This window comes from Myxocyprinus asiaticus, chromosome 45 (assembly GCF_019703515.2).
Source record: "Myxocyprinus asiaticus isolate MX2 ecotype Aquarium Trade chromosome 45, UBuf_Myxa_2, whole genome shotgun sequence".
NCBI lineage: Eukaryota > Metazoa > Chordata > Actinopteri > Cypriniformes > Catostomidae > Myxocyprinus > Myxocyprinus asiaticus.
Window position 1 is genome coordinate 24274958 of NC_059388.1, and position 21894 is coordinate 24296851.

Consider the following 21894-nt stretch of genomic DNA (forward strand, 5'->3'; position numbering starts at 1 on the left):
TTTTTAGAGAGTATTTGTTTAGACAAAAATTTGTGTAGTGCAACATGAGTTATCAATATTTTTGGTTTGCAAATGTAAATTTGTATTATTTGCTTAAAGTGAATTATGGCACTTTTAGGAGTACACTAGCATATCGATGGATTGAATAAACAGACTAAAAGCCTTTTTGATTTCATGGTCTGTGTTCACTACAGAAAAAAAAGAGAACAAGAGAGACAAAGCCTCTAAACTCTAGTGGTTTCTATCATTGCAATAACAACAAAATGAACCATAGAAGGGACTCTAATCTATTTTTTCCAAGCCAGAATGTGTGGGTTCCTATGGGAATGCTTTCAGTACTTTTTGGGATGTGAACAATGACTGCAGGCAGAGTTTCAAATTCTTTTCTTTTTTTCTCTCTCTCCTTTACTTTAGCTGACACAAGCACTTCCTTCCGTCTCCACGACCAGCTAATTATTCACATGGGCACACAGAGCAGTGCTTAGTGTTGGCCTGGAAACACTTTTGACAACCTGCCGATGGTTTTAGGCTTCATTGCCTCATCAATGATGTCAGACAGTACAATGATATTCACCTCAGGAGCTGTACAGGACTCTCGAGGGCATAATGCATCATAGTCTATGAGGGAAAATTGTGTATATGTAAGTCATATTGTAGTCCTGAAATGTGAGAGTGCACAGAATGCTAGTTGAACGATATATCGAAAATTTGGTATTTATTCACAATATTCTTTCTGCAATATAAAATTAATCAACATCATGAATATTGTGGTCAGTACGCTTTAATACGCTTTTATTAGGCGATCAAAGGAATAGCTCACCCAAAAATGAAAATTATCATCATTTACTCACCCTCATGCCATACTAGATGTGTATGATTTCTTTCTTTTGCTGAACACAAAGATTTTTAGAAGAATATCTCAGCTCTGTAGGTCCTCACAATGCAAGTGAATAGTGACTAAAACTTTGAAGCTCCAAAAAGCACATAAAGAATGCATAAGTAATCCATCAAACTCCAGTGGTTTAATCCAAGTCTTCTGAAGTGATCTATTCGATTTTGGGTGAGAACAGACCAAAATATAACTCTTCTTACTATAAATCTTGACATCAGCAGTATCCTTGGTAATCAGTAAGTGTAATCGAGCTTGAAATCATGATCGTGCCTAGAGATTGCAATGGCAAGATTTACAGTGAAAAACGAGTTACATTTTAGTCTGTTCTCACCCAAAACCTAGACCAGATTTGTGATCCTTCATTGTCTTGCTACCCGACCTGTAAAACTTTAGACTGATATTTTAATAGCGTATCTGATATTAACTTCAGTTGGAAAAACAATGTTAGATTTATGGGTTAGTGAATTTCCGTGAATCAATTAAAACTGTCCATCTAAGTGAATTGATTCAAAACTCTCCATGATTTTTGTCATCATGCAAAAAAATTACATTTAAAACTTCAAACAAATGAAGTAATCAAGTGAAAAACAAGTGAAAACAGTCTGGTAAACATGCCTGGTCTTACGCTGATGGGAAAGACGAGACGAGAGAGTTTGCATCCAAATGCAGAATATTTTATTTTGCTACTCAGATGATGAAGAAATAATGATGAAAATAAAACACTTGAGATAAAGGAAATCAAACGTAACAGCAGTTTGCTGGCTAAATATGTATGTAAAATTCCAACAGTAATGAGCTCACAAACGATCAAACAAACCAGAACCACCAATGAGGGAAGGAAACCAGAGGGTATTTAAACACAGAAGAATGAGGGAAAAGATGTGGAAGATGGAGGGCAGGTGAGGTTAAACAAAAAAGTGCACACTGGGAAATGTAGTTCAAGAACTAGGGGAAAACTAAACAGTCACTGAAACTGAACTGAAGGTAAGGAAAGAGAACCCCCCCCCCCCATTACAAATATGTCATGGTCCCTAATGGCATCCAGAAGACATAACATGCCACTAAGAGAAGCCAACACATTACCAGTAGAGACCCACAGGGACCATTAAAGTTTCCATAAAACCAATACAATTCTCATTATATCCATTAACACCATGTGAGGGTTTCCATTGTTCCTTTCAGCAGGGAATGACTGTTTTGTGAAAAATTATGGTTTCTGTGATTGAAAAAAGTCACCCTTTAAGCCAGTTCAGAGCATATATATATTTTGCTCTGTGTTGTGTATATTTCATATTAAATTGCTTCAAAAATTCAAACAAAATCTAACATAAAACAAAGGCAATCTGAGCAAACACAACATACAGTTTTTAAATGATAATGCTATTTATTGAAGCAAAAGAGTTATCTAATACCAACTGAGCCTGTGTGAAAAAGTATTTGCCCTGTAGTTACTAAGTCACCAAATCTATGAAACTGCATTCATAATGGGGTTCAGCTGGACTAGACACACCCAGGCCTGATTACTGCCAGCCCTGTTCAATCAAATCAACACCTAAATAGAACTTTTTCAGCAGTATGAAGTTGGCTAAAAGGTCTCACTCAGTAGCACACTATGCCAAGGTCGAAAGAAATTCCAGAAATAATGAGGAAAAAGGTGATTGAAATACATCAGTCTGGGAAGGGTTACAAAGCTATTTCAAAGGCTCTGGGACTCCAAAGAACCACAGTGAGAGCCAGTATCTCCAAATGGAGAAAACTTGGCACAGTAGTGAACCTTCCCAGAGGTGGCCAACCTTCCAAAATTCCTCCAAAAGCACAGCAACAACTCATCCAGGAAGTCACAAAAAAACCAAGGACAACATCCAAGGAACTGCAGGCCTCTCTCGCATCAATAAAGGTCACTGTTCATGACTCAGAAAGACACTGGCCAAAAATGGCATCCATGGAAGAGTGGTTAGGCGAGAACCACTGCTAACCCAGAAGAACATTAAGGCTCGTCTGAATTTTGCCAAAACACATCTTGATGATCCTCAAACCTTTTGGAAGAATGTTCTGTGAACTGACGAGTCGAAAGTGGAATGTTTGGAAGACAGGGATCCCGTTACATCTGCCATAAATCAAACACAGAATTCCACAAAAAGAACATCATACCTACGGTCAAGCATGTGATGGTGTGGGGATGCTTTACTGCTTCAGGGCCAGGGGATTGCAATAACTGATGGAAACATGAATTCTGCTCTCTACCAAAAAATCCTAAAGGAGAACATCCGGTCATCAGTCTGTGAGTTGAAGCTCAGGTGCAACTGGATTATGCAGTAAGACAATGATCTAAAGCATAGGAGTAAGTCCACCTCTGAATGGCTCAAAAAAAGCAAAATTAAAGTTTTGGAGTGGCCTAGTCAAAGTCCTGACTTGAACTGGATTGAGATGCTGTGGCAGGACCTTAAACGTGCAGTTCATGCTTGAAACCCTCCAATGTGGCTGAACTAAAGCAGTTCTGCAAAGAAGAGTGGGCCAAAATTTCACCACAGTGTTGTGAAAGACTGATCTCCAGTTATCATAAGCGTTTGGTTGCAGTTGTTGCTGCTAAAGGTGGCACAACCAGCTATTACTAAAAAAAATTATATATATATATATATTTGAAAACTGTATTTTGTGTTTGCTTAGGTTGCCTTTGTTTTATGTTAGATCTCGTTTGAAGATCTAAAACAATTTAGTATGAAAAATACACAAAAACAGAAGAAATCAGGATGGGGGCAAATACTTCTCCACAGCACTGTATATGCAGCTAAGGCTCTGCCTTAGGCATTGTATTATAGATTCCGATTTTTAGTTCATATCTTTCAGTACGTGTTTGTAAACCTCATCACTGTGCCCTCATTATCTCTCTAACAGACAAAAACTGTATGTTGTATATGTGTGTGTGGTCTGTGACTGTTGGGGAATGTATTGTTTGACTGACTGACGTGTTTTGTTTTGATGGATCGAGTTCTTGAGTGGGCAGATGGCTCTCCAGCCTGCAGAAGCGTTATCACACAGCAGGGGGTCTGCAAACACACAGACATAAAAATACAATATTCCTCTAATGTAAGAGACCACCAGTGTCTCCAATTCATTGTTTCATTCAGGGGAGGGGTTTTCCTTTCAAATACTATATACAGTATGGCAATTTCCAAGAATAGGGTACAAAAGGTCTTGAAAATCAAGTCCTCAATATATCTTAACATACACCGATCAGCCACAACATTAAAACCTTCTGCCTAATATTATGTAGGTCCCCCTCTGCTGCCAAAACAGCGCCAACCCGCATCTCAGAATAGCATTCTGAGATTTTATTCTTCTCACCACAATTGTACAGAGCGGTTATCTGGGTTACCGTAGACTTTGTCAGTTTGAACCAGTCTGGCCATTCTCTGTAGACCTCTCTCATCAACAAGGTGTTTCCATCCACAGAACTGCTGCTCACTGGATGTTTTTTGTTTTTGGCACCATTCTGAGTAAATTCTAGAGATTGATGTGTGTGAAAATCCCAGGAGATCAGCAGTTACAGAAATACTCAAACCAGCCCATCTGGCACCAACAATCATCCATGCGATTATCTAATTAGCCAGCCATGTGGCAGCAGTGCAGTGCATAAAATCATGCAGATACGGTTCAAGGTAATGTTCACATCAACCATCAGAATGGGGAAAAAATGTGATCGCAGTGATTTGGAGCGTGGCATGATTGTTGGTGCCAGACGGGCTGGTTTGAGTATTTCTGTAACTGCTGATCTGGGATTTTCACGCACAACAGTTTCTAGAATTTACTCCAAATGGTGACAAAAACAAAAAACATCCAGTGAGCAGCAGTTCTGTGGATGGAAATGCCTTGTTGATGAGAGAGGTCAACAGAGGATTGCCAGACTGGTTTGAACTGACAAAATCTACGGTAACTCAAATAACCGTTCTGTACAATTGTGGTGAGAAGAATATCATTTCAGAATGCTATTCTAAGATGCGGGTTGGCGCTGTTTTGGCAGCACGAGGGGGACCTACACAATATTATGCAGGTGGTTTTAATGTTGTGGCTGATCGGTATATGTATGTAATACAGTAGTTCTCTCTCTAAAGAACATTAAACTTGTGCCTTTATTGCATTTAAAAAAGTATTGGGACATCAAGTGTGTGTTTGTGTGCAGAGACCTAATGCTAATTCAGTTCAGGAGGTGTGCCATGCAGCCAGACTCAGTCATTAGACATCAATTTGTCTGATTGTGGTCTATTTTCTCACTCTCATTGTCCACTTAAAGAGGCACTGTTGTGTGCATGTGAGTGTATAATTGACCAAGATCTTCCCTCAGAGTTACCAGGTCACCTTTAAACGTGATAGTATCTTGACATTGACTTAGGGCCCTATTTAAGACTCGCACACTGTGTGTGTTTACCCAGCTAATTTGTGGAGGGGACAAATTTGTCCAAGATGTTAGCTAAATATGACCAAACCTCATTTCGGGATGTCCTCTTTTGGGAAAACGAGTATATAAGAAAGGAAATTATAAAAAATGTGGGTTATAGAGTCAATCTATACTATATATAATTAGCGTATATAAAACAATCAAAGTATATGTCTTCATTTAGATAGCTAATTAAATGTCTATGTATGTGTTTGGAAATGTATGTGCTGTGTCCCAGTGTTTCAGGACAGATGCAAATAATCCTGCAACCACCTGAAATGCAGAACAAAACAGTGGAGGAAAGACTCTTACAGAGATGTAAAAACAACATTAAACACGATTTGCAGAAATATATGGATCAAAGAGCACTTTCAAAGCTCTGCTGTGATGTGTGTACGTGAGGGATGTAAAGTATTTTCTCTCTGTCACTCTTGAAGGTGATGCGTTTGTCAGGTCATTTCAGATGTAATGTGATCTGAGGGACAATATGAAAGGATGGAGATGCAGAGGGACGAACAAGATGAATAAATAATGACAGTCTGCTGTATTACCTAAAGCAACAGAAAGAGAGTGTGTGTGTATGAGTGTGTGTACATTTTTGCCATACAAGGACATAAATAAAAAAATGAAGGACAGAACAGGAAATGCAGATTCAAACCTATCATCTCAAGGAAGAGTGTGGATAATGAAAACAATTGTGCGTGTGCATGTGTGCCCATGTTCAGTATGCAATTAGAGTGCTGTGTCGGCATCATGCCGCCAGGATGCTGACACACTCTTAAAATGCCACACAAACAACAACAAACACACACACAGCCACTGGAGGTCCAGTGAAGTATACTGCAGTCCGTAGTCATATTTACTCACTTATTTTTGTATGTGTGTACATACTTAGCTATAGTTTGAGGACAAAATTGTCCTTTTGGGGAGAACATTTGTGGGTTTCCTCATTTGGAATATTGTTACATACATAGATACTGTTTTTAAAAAATACAAATGAAATAATAAATAATTAAAAAAAAGGTTTCTTTAAAGGTTAGGGTAGTAATCATAACTAAATAGGTAAAGTTTGTCAAGACAAACATTAATGTTGGCTTGAGAAATCCTTGTTTATATAGTTTTAAAAGTTTAAAGATTATATGGGCCTTACAGTCAGATGCACAGACAAAAAGTCAAACAGACTTAGTGGTTGCTAGGTCTTGCTAGGCTGTCCTAGCTGATTGCTAGGGTGTATTGTTTGGTATGTGATGCTAGGGTGGTTTGGCTAATTGCTAGACATTTCTGCTGGTTGATGGATGGATGGATGGAGTCTACTGTCAGTTACGGGAAAACCGTAAGTCCGACCAATTAGAAAAGTCATAGCAACCACAGATAGAACAGTCTGTAGGTCTGTGCCAAGTTTGGTGGAAATAGCTTGAAAGTTCTTGGAGGAGTTACAATTGATAATTTTGGCCTTGGTTTAGGAATTTTGGGAAAACCCTAAACCAAATCTGAAGAATAACAGTACTTTGTCAAGCCAACATTATTACCGTATTAGCTAAAAAAAAAAAAAAAAACAGAAGTCTGTGGTATATCCCCCTTTAGATAACTAAGTAGACAAGTGTGTGTGGGTCAGGTTTTACCCAAATTGTCAGTTGTCCCCAAAAGGATAGTTAACCCTGAAATAACTTTAATTGTGGGGACCATCCAATGGAAAATAGCTTAATAAACATGATACATAATGTCTTAATGAAAATGTAAAAATGCAGAAAGGTTTGTGCGTTAGGTTTAGGGATTGCAGATAGAAAATATAATTATAATGATCTCTATATAAAACAATAGAAGTCAGTGGAAAGTCTCCAGTTTGTAACTTGGTTTCCACATAAATAAAGAGCTGTTCAGCTGTGACCTCAGTTTGTAGGCGAACCAGGAAGTCTGATTCGTCATGGGTTCCCTCGGTATTGTCCTATGGGTTTTTATAATGGGGTTTTTGAATTTATGAGTAAATAAGGTCTGTGGTTAGCATTACTTGACAGTACGTGGACGTTTTGTTCTACTACATAAATTACACACTTTCCTACATCAAACGTGAATTTTGAAGCCGCCGTGTGATTTAAAAAAAAGGATGCAATTCAATACGGCTTCAACATTCACGTTTGAGGTATGAAAGCATGTAATTTATGTTGTACAACAAAACATCCACATATCGTCAAGTAATGTTTACCACAGACTTTATTTTACTCATAAATTGAAAACCCCCATTATAAAAACCCATAGGGATTACAAATCCAGAGGGAACCCATGGCGAATTATCTTCCAGGATTTTGGACTACAACCTGAACAGCTCTATTGTCTGGCTATTTAGCTCTAATTCAATGTTCTCGAAACACTTGATCTACAATGTTGGGACCAGACGCAGATATAACCACTTTAAGCATTCACCCACACAAACACTCATACATATGATGATGTATACTTGGAGAAAATGACAAACGCATCCCAACACATCTGACTAAGTGGAAAGCCAGACATACGGGTCAAGACACTCTCTTGTGGTCTTTATTATGTGGCTTCAAACAGGATCTGTCAGCTGAGTTGGAGAGAGTATAGGAAACACTCAATTTATACATCCTTTTGAAACACACAACATTTACACAACACACACATCAATACAACCTTTGTCCAGTGATTGTTTACGCTCTTTCATATCTGTAAAGGAGGATTAAGGGGCTACAACAATGTTAAACCAATCTGACAAAAGAGCTTAACATAACACACACACACGGACAGATGGGTGAGCTAATTCATGAGGTCATAGGTGAATGGGAAAGATCCTCCTGGGGTTTGGGTGCATTGAGTCTGAATATCTTTAAAAGTCAGAAAACTTTCTATGTTTTTATTGAAACATTATTTAGTTTACTAAGCAGTTTTCTCGCAGGGACCGTTGGTTGGTCTCCACAATGTTGGTGATTTCAGGTTTTACTATCCTTGTCAGGACATCTGGATCTCCAAATGATCCCCATACAAACACTTGCAGACTGAGTAGTTTGTTTTAAGATGACTAAACTGTTAAATCAGATTAAGATTAATCTAAAAAAAGAAAATTCTGTTTTTTGTACTCTGATTTAGAGTCATGCTTGACACACACACATGTTGGTGTGGCTATCCTTATGAGGACTCTCCACAGACAAAATGATTTTTATACTGTATGAACTATAGATTCTAACCCTAACCCTACCCCTAAACCTAACCCTCACAAAAAACATTCTGCATTTTTACATTTTCAAAAAAACATCATTTAGTATGTTTTTTAAGCAATTAGAATTATGGGGACACTAGAAATGTCCTCCTAAACCACATTTATAGCATAATACCCTTGTAATTACCAGTTTGTAACCTAAAGAAATGTCCTTGTAAACCACACACACACACACACTGGCGAAAAGACCACCTTACATGGTCATAACCAATATGTGTTGTGTTTTGAATGCTGTTCCCAGTATGGGATGTTGGTGTGCTGGTGCCCCACCAGGATGATTAACTAGTTCAACAAGCAAGACTTATTTTGTCAACCAGCTTCACTTCAATAAAATACAGTTTCTCTGGTAAACAGAATGGCATGCTGGTCCACCAGCTAGACCAGCACCAAACCAGCATAAACCAGCCTGGAAATGTATCCTGGTCTAAGATAATCTTTTCAAAAGGGCATACATGAAGATATACATATTGTCCAGCTGTCTTTTAAAGATTTGCATTGTCGTTATAGTAATTGTTATTAAAATATAATTAAGGGATTAAATACTTGAGTGAAAAAGAAATGAGAAAATGCCTAAAGCTAGAGCAGAGTAAGTGGACAATCTGACCTGATGACCGTGTCCTGCGGGAAACAAACATACACTTCCTCTCAGTCCACAGAAACACACACACTCAATCCATTCTTATCAGTCCTTGTTTAATGAAGTTACCCAAACACATTGTACATATTGAACTATCAGTGAAGAGCTAATTCAAACCATAATGAGGTTGTGGCCTTATTGCTTTTGAAAGAAGAAATGTGATGGAGGAAGGGGAGCCTTACAAAAAAGTACTCTGGTGGTATCATTGTACTTTGATATACCCATACTATGGTACTGAATGATTACCATATGCATATACCAATGTATTTACAAGGTAATCCAAGGTAGTTAAAAGAATACCATGGAATTACCATGGTATGTGTTCAAAAACATGGTACTACAATGGTAATATTTTGATAAACATAATTTTTATATTTGCATATGTGGGTTTATGAGTGACAGTGTTTTAGTTATCGTCTGAATTATGGTGTTGTCTGTTCAGAGCGGTACAAACAGAAGTGACGTGTTTAAGAGTATGTTAGAAGTAGATAGAGGCAGATTAATCCTCCAGTATACTATAATCCTCTGCTGATGGATGGCTGCAGATGTGTAGCTGTGTGATGGTGGGTTGGAGGAAACAGGCCTGCTGCAGCAGAAGGTCATGTGTACAGCTGGGCTACTTATCAAATAATCCGGTATTTTACCGTTTTTACATTTTCTCTCTTTTTCTTTATTAATTTGTTCTGTCTCATAAATGTTGTGATTTTATTTATTTTATGCAACAATTATGTCTTATATCGAGTGGCAGAGTCAGAAATAAACTTTTCAATTAAAGGGCAATATTTTCCCCCTGTATGTAATTTTAGGGGCATTTCTGTACCTAAATGAGGGCCTAATTTTTCTAACCATATAAAATAGTATATACTGCTTTTATGTGTAATACTTTATTTAATCTAGTTATTAACATCTAAATATTTTGAGAATGTATTACCTCTTACTCCTACAGTATATAATTAAATCAACATCAACTCATATTTAATGTGGTAATGTGTGTTATTATTATTTTATAGTTTTTACATTCAGATATCTCTCTTTCTCTCTCTCTTTTTTAACTCTTTGCTCCGTCTCATAGATTTTGCTCTAATATTATTTTGTTTCTATAATTTATTTTATGTAACAATTGTTTCTTATTAAATGGCAGAGTTAGAAATCAACTTTTCAATTAAGGGGCAATATTTTCCCCATGTATGTTATTTTTAAGGGGCATTTTTGTACATTTACGAGGGCCTATTTTTTGTAACCATATAAAATATAAAAATGTTATGTGTAATACTTCAATTTAACCTAGTTATTAACATAAATTCTCAATCTGAATAATTAGATTGAGAATGGATTTCCTCTTAAGTATATGATTAAAACAACATCAACTCATATTTAATGTGATATTGTGTATAACGAGGCCTAGAATAGAATATTAAGAAATAAGAGATGCCATAAATAAAAGAAACTTTCATTTAGGGGGCATTTTTTGCTTTTATATTTTGAATTCCATGGGCATTTTTCTCACTTTCGATGGCTTTTCCCCCAAAAAACTTGATTAATATCTGATACTGTACACTGTAAAAAGTGGTGCCCTGCAATTGTTACCCTAAAGAGCTATTTAAATTAGTTTTTTTGGCGCAACCTGATGTAGTACCTACATTGATTTCTCTGCATGTCCACATAGCTGGCAGCATGATTGTTTTACAAATTAAATGGGAATGGGAATGGGAATAGGAAACCTTGTTATACTCAGTATCATTGTCCATTGTCTTGGACCATACATATGTCAGTGACCCTTAAAACTTGCACCTCGATCCACAGATGAAAACGAAACATTTCAAACACACAAATGATGAACAAAGCAGTGATTGTGTAAAAATAATAGATTGTTCTGCACAAAATGATTTCTAAACTATATATTTAATTATATAAATAATTAGTTCTGAATATTTAAGTGAATAACTTTTAACATTTCCCAGAGAGGTAAATTACAAGTATTTATAAAGTTACGCGCAAAGCTATAATGAAATTAGAATGACAAGCGACACTATACTGTCACATTTCAGCACTTTACTTATGGACAGCGACTCTTAAATATCACTTAAAGTGCTTCATTGCACGTTTGCATTGTGTGTGGAAAAGGAAAAAACTTTCGTAACTTCGCACGTAGAGAAGCTCGTAAGAGCTAAGATCCATCGTTATTGGGAAACCCAGCCCAGGTTAACATTTTTTTAGTATACTATACAGTGGTTGTAAAATCAATTTGTTGATGAGTTTGGGAAGGTAAACATTCCTGCTTTGTTTATTTAGTCCTCTGATTTCCCCTTGGACTAAACAACATCTCCGTGCCCTCTAGTTCTTTTCTTGGCATTAGTTTCCCTTCTCTCTGGGATCAAATATTGCCAGCAGATCTGTCTCGTCATTAATTCATTAATTTGTACACTCTTAGATCTTTGCAGTTAATATTCATAACCCCCCTCTAAATGCTCCAGTCCAAACAATGCCCAACTTGATAAAGAGGGTTAGCACATGGTCATCGTTCATGATGTTGTCAGCAGACAGGAAATTAGAGCAGGTGTGTGTCCAATGGCTGCCCAATTTAATAACAGCAGTGCCCACCTGAACACAAGCGGGATCATTTTAGTGCATGCTCAGGTAGCGTGAAGCCATACGGAGTCTCATACAGACAATATACAGACCATATGGGTTTTTCAATAGCCAATGGGAATACAGATATTTTGAAAGTAGGTGGCCAATGGCTGATATAAACAAGAAACAAAGAATTTGGTTTGGTGGTCGTAAAATCTTATTGTTTATTTACTTTTCTAGCTTTATCCATTATTTTCTCTTTTTATTGTCCAGTATTGTGTCCTCTGTCACTCTGTTTTTCCTTCATCCTCTCTCATTCCCAGCAGTGTCTGTTTTATTCTGTTCCCTTACCTCGAGTGGGATAAAACGTTCAGACATCATACGCTCTGAGAACGCTGTAAACTTACAGGCATTAACACACTTTTAAACAATGCTCCCTGTGTGTGAACACATATGACTCTTAACATAAGAGAAATACACAGTATAAGTCAAGATAATGTTACACGAGCGGTCATAAGACAAGCCTGCTGAGTTACACTCGGTGTAGAGCGAGAGAGCGAGCAAGCAGAATAAACGATTGAATGTGGTACTAAATCTAGCAGTCTTAGTGCTACAGCAGTATGTTGCACAGAGACTGCTTTCTTGGGGCACCATTTTATCAGTGCTGGTCATTAGCTTTCATGTAGTGTTATTTCAGTAGTTCTGGTCACTCTCTATAGACTGGCTGGTGAGATACAAACTGTATAAAACTATTACTTTGAGTTACAGCATGGCAGACTGTCTTACCATGCTTCAATTATTCATTTATTCCAACAGTCTTAAAGTCATATACTGTACACACTAGAGATGTGGGTGTGTGTGAGTATTATTGAAATGTATTAAAATAATTAATATTAGTATAATACTAAATACAAATTATATTTTATACAAAATAAAAAAATATTTAAAGCAATGCAAAAGTTAACAAAAATGTGCTTAAAATAAAATATTGAAATGTATTGAAAAAGGTTATATGAATACATTTCTCAATAAAATAATAATGAAATTATTAAAATAAAAGAAATGTAAACAAAAATTTCCTTAAAATTAAATAGTGAAATGTATTGAAATAATATTAATATAATACTGAATAAATAATAATAATAAAATAATTAATATAATTTTGATATATGCAGCCAATTTTAGGTCAAACACAATCACTGCAAGTGATTATTTAAAGCTGAAGTATGTAACTTTTCAGTGTTAAAATATGCAGAGACAACTGTAAGTAAGCCATTCATATGTTAATTTTCTCGAAAACTATAAACACTGTGTCTCTGTGGCACTATAAAAATTTCTGTGTTTGTTTTGAGTGGCCCGTTTAGACCCACCCCAACAATATTACTCAACCAAGGGCTTTAGTTGGGGGCAGGGCTACTTGTTCATTCGCCCAACAGCAGATGAGGGGCGTATTCAGAAAGTTGTTTTGAAACCATTGTTTATCATTTGCAGTTCCATTCGGTGGCGCTAGTGTTGCAGAAATTACATACTTCAGGTTTTTTTTTTTTTTTTTTTGAGGGTATGTCATGCGACCTATCCATGTTGGGATCTGCTAAATTACTGCCATCTGTAAGGCTATCTTGTACCTAGTGACCAATGAATTTGCGGCAAAATACCATAGTTTTATTGGACGCACAGCCTTTAATGTCAACAACAAAAGATATGGGAAGGTTTTTCTCCTCTCTTTTAAAAATAAATAAGCCTAATTATTGTACTATTCTAACTGTGTACAGTTATATTGGTAGTTTCATGTTATTATCTGCATTTTCCACTGTTGTTTTGCTTTTTTTTTTTCTCCATGCTAGCTGCTTCCCTATTAGAACCGATCTCTGATCCATTTTAGGGTCGCAATTGAGAATGACTACACTACACATTGTTGTGTAACAAAACATGCTTTTTGGGATTGGTTACTTTTGCTGTCTGCTTGTTTCTGATTGGATATATTAATAGTTCTCCTCTCTGTCCTGTGTTTTGTTGCAGTTATGAGGCGGAACCCGTTCACAGTGGAGGGCTGCTGTCGAAAAGGCTCCAGAAACGCCTTACAAGAACTGTACAACCCTACACAGGTATCAGTGCTATCAATGTTACACCCCTAAATTTGAGATGTCAGATGGCATATATTTCACACCAGAGTGCAATTTTTTTTTTTAAACCTTAGGTTAACAATAATCCCATTATGCATAATGATGATGTCACAATGGTTGACACGTGTTATTTTGGCTTTGGACAATATGGAGTACATTTTTTAGTTATTTCTGAATATGCATACTGTATATCTGCTAAAACTTTAGTTTCAGGGTCTTTAAGTCTTAGGTCTACCATGCATTGAGGTCAGCAGAAAAGAATAACCTCTGGAACTTCAGCAGAATTCCTGAGCGTGTTACTATGGAAACACACAAGAACACTTACATTTAATTTTCAATGTGAAACATATGCGTTTTCTCAGCTTAACCGAGCAGATCCTCTCAAAGCTAACATTAAGTGTGGATTGATTTTATCCGGTTTAATTTCACCTTTATCTCTTTTTGTATTTCTTACAATCATCTTCTCGCTCGTTTCTGTCCACCTCCACCTTTACATGATTTGATAGCCCACTCAACTGTTCTTTGTCGCCCAGCTGACTGTCTTGTTCCAGAATGCAGGGAGAGTGGGTGTAGTTGTAATGGTTTGTTTTCATCCGGCTCTCCAAAACTCGTTCACCTTGAGACAGCAGTCTTAGTGCTGTTACAATGTTTTGTGCATAAATTAAGTTACTTCAGAGTAATACAAAAAGTCACAACACTAGCAGAAGGTGGTCTTGTCTGACACTACTTTTCCTTCTAAAGAGGAAATACCATAGACTTCTATTGCTAATTATAATTATTATAGACTATTCCTAACCCAAACCTGCATTTTTTGAATTAAAATAAATATTTATTTGATTTATGAATAAATCCAGATTAATGTGGACATAGACTTAACTATAATTTGGGGTGTTCCCAAAATGTTTCCCCAAATTATAGTTAAGGCTATGTCCACATTAATCCAGATACATTTGAAAATTTCGGTTTCGAAACGCTCTCCGTCCACACTGGCGTTTTCAGGTGTTTTCCAAAGGTTTCTCATCCACACTGAAACATGAAAATTCTTAAATGTCCTTACTTCGCAAGTGAAAAAACACCATTCCATGTACGATCTGAAATGCAATTGTCCTCGTGTTCCGTCGCCGGACAGCAATTCCAAGTAAACTTTCTGTCGTCTTTAAAAGAATGCGATGTGTAGGTTGTATAAAGTAACATTTGTATATCAAGTACATTTCAGGCACAACAACGGTGCTACAATATGGGCCGCCATTTTGATTGTTTTGGATTTAATGTATCACATGACTGCGTCACATGACAACAAATACGTCATCGTTTTCAAGATGGCGTTTTCAAATGTATTCAATTGGGAGAGCGTTTTTCGAAAAGCTCTGGTTTTTTCAGTTGCACGAATGTAAAGTTCCATTCATTTTTCCAGGAGTATGAGTCTTTCTGGTCTGACCACTCATGAACCATTTTACATATAATACATGTGAAGGCAAGAGAGTTTCATTGAGTTTGGAGACACTTTTACAGGGTACAGTTTGAAAAGATGATGCCCCTCTGCAAATACACGTTTGTTTTTCTACCATGATGGGGTCTTTCCATTCACTTCAGTTGTTTTTATACTAAGTTAATGATAATTTCTATACACTAACTAACCCTTTCACATTGAAAGAAGTGTAAGACAGTATTCAGTATAACCTTTTAACATAGGCAAACTGATGTAATTAATTGATGTAAATTAAAGTGCAATTCACTGTGAGCTGCAGTGAAAGTATAGCCACAGTCATTTAGTCAGGCTGTAGAAACACTATACAGGAGATTCAAGTTACTTTAGCTACTCAAAGAGAAACATAACTTGTGTATATGTGTGAGCTGACTCTCAAAGCTGATGTGTGCGGTTAATAGACCCAAACACTGTACATTAACTACTTATAGTGTATGTGCTGTTATTATGTAGTGTATCATATACACTCACATACCATACAGTAAAAGCATTCTACTTGCCATTGAGATGCAGTATACAGTTTTAAAACGCAGCATTTATTATTCCAGCAGCACCTGACATAAACTAAATCTATTACATAGAGAATATTGTGGCAGATTACTCTCTCACTCTCTCTCTCTCTCTCTCTCTCTGTATTATTTTACAGGCTGTTTGCTCTGAGCAAAGCTCTTTAGTCAGGCTGTAATGTGCCTCTGTTCAGTTTTTTACTTATACTGCTGTGTAATGAGTCTCGCGCCCGATCGCTGAACATTTCTACTCTCTCTTTTCTCCAGCTCGGAGATAGTAAATCTTACCATCTCAACCCTAATGAGAAATCCCCAAGAGATGTGTAGCTTACTTTTATGTCTAACTCCATCTGGAATTTCAAGTAATAAGCATGACAAGTAGACACAATTATTTAACGGAGTGTAGTTTGGCCTGTTTGGCCTGAATGTATTATGTACTAAGAAAGTTACTGTATGGACCATTCCAAAACATAGTAAGCTGCCTTGCTTTCTACTGCCTACAAAGACAGCAACACAAATAGTGCTCCTAATGTGAAGAACAGTTTATAAAGATAGAGAGTGGAAATGTTTGGTGATTTATGTAAGCATGTGGCTAAGCTAACGGTGCAATACTGATTTTAATAGAGTGGAAATGTTTGCCAATCATTATAGAGACTTACAATACATGTAACACTGATTTTGTGGTGCGTTCAAGTCATGTTGGAATGATCTTTGAGCGCACATGAACGGCAGAAAGTCATAATTACGAGTGGGAAGCACTTAAAACACTGGATTTTCTTTGAGCCCGGACTTGGGGACGTGTCGATATAAGAATCATGGCAGAAGAAAATGGTACTCGTAATAATTCAGTTTAAAAATAATTGTAAAAAAAGATTTTGATTGTGCAGTTTAGTTTGTCTGTATTTTTTGGTACTGTACTTGTCACTGTCCTGTTACCAGTGTTGGGGAGTAACGGAATACATGTAACGAGATTACGTATTTAAAATACAAAATATAAGTAACTGTATTCCACTGCAGTTACACTTTAAATCATTGGTAATTAGAGTACAGTTACATTCAAAAAGTACTTTGATTACTGAAGAGATTACTTTGCATTTTTATTGTCATTTGTTTCATTTAATATTTAGTCCTTTCAGATGGAAAACATTTATACATATAAATGATGTGATCCAAAGTGCATTTGAACAGCGGTGAAACACTTTCTTATGATGTGTTACATTCATACGAGCAGACAGAGAAATAAGTTTGAAGTACGGTTGGAGCAGAAGAAATAGAAATAAACCTTGTGTAAATTGTCAGCTTTACGCTAAACTAAAATGCTATTTCTAGCCATTTTACATGCACGTTACCAGGCACAATCATATGTTTTTATCAAGAAAATTCACATTGGATCATAATTTCTTTTTTTCTAGTAAGACCTTTGATATTAGGGCAAAAATCATGTTTTTGATAATAATTTTTGTATTGTTTTCCTGTAAAAATATCTAAAAATCCTTTAGATTCAATTAGATTGATCTTGTTTTAAAAACAACACTGCATAAGATATTTAGGTTTTTCAGAGAATGTATTTTTAACATGTGTATTTTGTCTTACTGTACTGGCAGAGTTTTTATAATCAAAACAAGTGAAAAAATCTACCAGTGCTGAAGAAGTAATCCAAAGTATTTAGAATACATTACTGACCTTGAGTAATCTAAAGGAATAAATTAAAAATTAAATTTTACAGCATGTATTCTGTAATCTGTAGTGGAATACATTTCAAAAGTAACCCTCCCAACCCTGCCTGTCACTCTGTCAATTTGGGTTTTTGTCTTACAGGACCGTGGCATCATCGTCCAATGTCTGTCTTGTGTTTCACTGTCTGTCTTTCTGTGAGTGCACGGTTTCGGTTTAATTCCCTGCTGTGCGCTCTTCGGTCTGTCTTGTTACATGTCCGGAGCATGGTGTCTGGATCCTGACTTCCTGTCTGGTTTGGTTTCGATCTGTGTCGGGATCCGGACACTCATGCTCCATGTTCTGTCTGTTATTGACATGGATGCACTGCTCTTATGTCATCTTGGCAGCATGCATTTGCTTCAATAGTTTATGTGTCTCTCGCGAACACGGGTGCGCCTCACATTGCGCTGCGTGCCCAGGTCGCGAGCTGTCTTGTGTTTCATGTCCGGAGCATGGTGTCTGGATCCTGACTTCCCTGTCTGGTTCAGTTTCGGTCCGTGTCGGGATCCGGACACTCATGCTCCATGCTCTGTGTCTGTCTCTCACGACCGCGGATGCAAGTTGCACTCTCTTTGCACTGTGCGCCCGGTCTTCACGTTGTGCTGAGGTTCGGTCACTTCAGTCTGAGATTTTGGGTTTGTGTGTGGCCAACTCTGACACAGGTGTCCTGTCTTGTTTTTGTCGCCTGTTGTGTGATGTATGCTCAGGTTTTGTTTAGTGTGAGAGTGTGTGGCATCGCTTTGTTTGGTGTTGCTACGCATTCTCTCATCTTGTTTGTCAGTTGGCATGGGCGTATATTTCCTTATTGTCTTGGTGATAATCCTTATGCCATTCGGGTGTTTTGTTCGTTTATTCGTTGCCTTCTGCCCCAGCCCTGGATTACCTTTTCCCCCTATGAGGTAGTTTATGTTTTTTTCCCCCCTTGTGGGATTTTTGGTTTGTTTTTACCCTTTTTGTATTATTAATAAATCATTATTTTTAACCTCTGCGCTTGGGTCCTGAGCCTCATTCTCTGATCCTGACATTACGAACTGGCCAAGATGGACCTAGCTGAGTTTTTTTTTTTCAACTGGTTTTCCTGCTCGCCAGCGTGTGGAGCGCATAAAGAGACTGTGCAGGGTATGGCAGGAGGACAAGTCCGTTTGGGGGTATGCCCTTAAGTTTTTATCATTGTCCTCGGTTCTGGGATACAATCAGACCTGCCTAATCAATCTCTTTTGGGCAGGTCTGAACGAATCTTTTAGATCTTGGGTCCCAGATCGGGATGAGGATGGAGGTTTTCTCGAGGCATTCAGGCAGGCTATGAAATGGGAGGAGTTTATTTCAGCCTGTGCCTCAGAGGACTTCCATTCCTCATCCCAACCCGAGGACGAGGGCACCCCCATACGGAAGTGGATGCCTTGCCCTTTCACTACCAAGAGGTGGCGGCCGTTCCTGCTGCTGACCATCAGGAGGCTGAGGCTGTCACAGTAGCATTACTTCCCTCCACCTGGAGGAGGAGGAAGAGGGCACCTACTCCTCAGTCGCTGCCATCGTCCACAGAGGCCGTTTCCCTGCCACTGCCAGTGTCCACGGAGGCCGTTTCCCTGCCGCTGCCATCATCCACAGCCAAGGAAGCCATTTCCCTGCCTCTGCGAGCGTCGACGGACATGGAGGCCATTAATCTATCACTGCCAACGACCACGGAGGCCATTCACCAGTCCCTGCCAATGCTCACAGCCACGGAGGCAGTTCCTCAGTCGCTGTCAGCACCCACGGCCACGGAGGCCATTTTCCCGCCACTGTTAGCGGCCACAGCCATGGAGGCCATTCCCCTGCTGCTGTCAGCAGCCATGGAGGCCATTCCTATACTGGTGCCAGCACCCACGGCCACAGAGGCCATTCCCCTGGCGCTGCCAGCATCCACAGCCACGGAGGCCATTCCCCTGCCACTGCCAGCATCCACGGCCACAGAGGCTACTCCCCTGCAGCTCCCCTGCCCACGGCCATGGAGGCCTTTCCCCTGCTGCTGCCAGCACCCATGGCCACGGAGACTGTTCCCCTGTCACTGCCAGTGCTCATGGCCACGGTGGCTGTTCCCCTGTCACTGCCAGTGCTCACAATCAAGGAAGTCATTTCCCTGTCATTGCCTGTGCTCACAGCCACGGAGGCTGTTTCCCTGTCACCACCGGTGCCCATGACCACGGAGGTTGTTCCCCTGTCACTGCCTGTGCTCACAGCTACAGAGGCTGTTCCCTCTTCCCTGACATTTCTTACAACCACAAAGGCCATTCCCCAGTTGCAGCTGCCAGTGCTCACGGCTATGGAGGCTGTTCCTCAGTCGCTGCCAGTGTTCACGGCCTTGAAGGCCATTCCCCTGTCACTATCAACGTCCACGGCCACGGAGGCCATTCCCCTGCCGTGGCCAGTGCCCATGCCTGCCATGGTCAACGAGCCAGTGCCCCCTGAGCCTTCCACAGCTCCACCGCCCAAACCTTCCTCGGCTCCACCCCCTGAGCCGCTCACTCCTGACCCCTGTCCAGCGGCCACTGCCAAGTCCTCCGAACCCTGTCCAATGTCTGCCACCCAGTACTCTGCCCTGAGGCCGTCTCCCAGGCTGCCAGACCCCGCCTTTGCCCTGAGGCCACCTTCCAGGCCACCAGACCCCGCCTCTGCCCTGAGGCTGTCTCCCAGGCCTCCAGACCCCATTTCTGTCCTGAGGCCTCCTCCCAGGCCGCCAGACCCTGCCCCTGTCCTTAAGTTCCCACCCTGGTTTTCCTCCCTTCCCTCCCTTTCTGTTGGTTTTCTGTTCTATGTTAGTGCTTGTTTTGTTTGTCTTGTGTCTTGTTTGATGTTCCCGTTTTGGGACGCCAGGAGGCCCTTTGGGGGGGGGGGGGGGGTAATGTCACGGTCCTGTCACTCTATCAGTTTGGGTTTTTGTCTGACAGGACTGTGGCATCATTGTCCAATGTCTGTCTTTTGTTTCATTGTCTGTCTTTATGTGAGCGCACGGTTTCAGTTGAATTTCCTGCCGTGTGCTCTTCGGTCTGTCTTGTTTCATGTCCGGAGCATGGTGTCTGGATCCTGACTTCCCTGTCTGGTTCAGTTTCGATCTGTGTCGGGATTTGGACACTCATGCTCCATGTTCTGTGTCTGTATCTCGTGACCATGGACGCGCATTGCGCTCGCTTTGCGCTGCACGCACGGGTCACGAGCTGTCTTCAAGTTGTGCTGAGGTTTGGTCACTTCCGTCTGAGATTTCGGGTTTGTGTGTGGCTGAACTCTCGCACAGGTATCCTGTCTTTTTTTTGTCACCTGTTACGTGCATCACATGGCGTTTGCCTCGCTCAGGTTTTGTTTAGTGTGAGAGTGCATGGCATCGCTTTGTTTGCCATTGCTACGCATTCTCTCGTCTTGTTTGTCGGTTGGCAAGGGCGTATATTGCCTTATTGTCTTGGTGATGTGCACTCATGCCATTCAGTTGTTTTGTTGTCTTGTGAGAGCACGTGGCTTTGTTTTGTTTCTGCATTGCTGTGTGTCTCTCTGTCTTATGTCATACCCTGCCTCGTTTGCTTATTATTAGTTCATTTGCCTTATCTGTCCCGTTAACCCATTTGATTTCTCTCCCTATTTTAACCTCCTCGTGTGTGCTGTCCAGTGTCAGTTCATCTTGTTTTCCAGTCGGTCCTGTGTGTTTGTTAATTCCAGTCAGTCTGTTGGTTGGTCTAGTTTCCTGTCCTGTTTATCCCTACACGGTCCAGTTGGTCCTGTTCCCCGCTGCCTTCTGCCCCAGCCTTGGATTACCTTTTTCCCCAGTGGGGTAGTTTATGTTTGTTTTTTCCCCCTTGTGGGAGTTTTGGTTTGTTTTTGGCCTTTTTGTGTTATTAATTAATCCTTTGTTTTTTAAACTCTGCACTTGGGTCCAGAGCCTCATTCTCTAATCCTGACAGTAGTGTTAATGAAGAATAGCGATAAAGCTTGCCATAAAATAAGACCCATTAACTGGTTCATGAGGTGACAGGCATGTGCAACTAAACTTCATTTCCCATCATTAAACTGTATGTGGCTGTACAAAAATGCTAAAATAGATAAAGAACTCATCAATTACACAACAAATGCACTTTTGTTGCATTGGTGCTAAAAAGACTTCCTGTCGTTGTCAGTAAGTTAAAAAGAGAGAAAAAGATATGAAATAGCAAAATGGGTACATTCCCTGATAGCACGCATATCACATCACCCAGACGTATATTTGATGTGTGTGTTTAAATCTGGAAGACGTATTTTTTACTTTGTTTGCAATACGTCTAGAAG

The 21894-nt window shown here is 39.4% G+C and overlaps 1 protein-coding gene across 2 annotated transcripts in view; it reads left to right on the top strand.

Moving 5' to 3' along the window:
* Positions 1–21894, top strand: part of LOC127435460 (carbohydrate sulfotransferase 11-like) — a 55104-nt gene that overhangs the window by 17946 nt on the left and 15264 nt on the right. For both annotated transcript variants that reach the window (XM_051688978.1, XM_051688976.1), the window contains exon 2: positions 13793–13878. In XM_051688978.1, coding sequence (XP_051544938.1) covers positions 13793–13878 — 86 coding nt within the window. The remainder of the gene's footprint in view (positions 1–13792; positions 13879–21894) is intronic.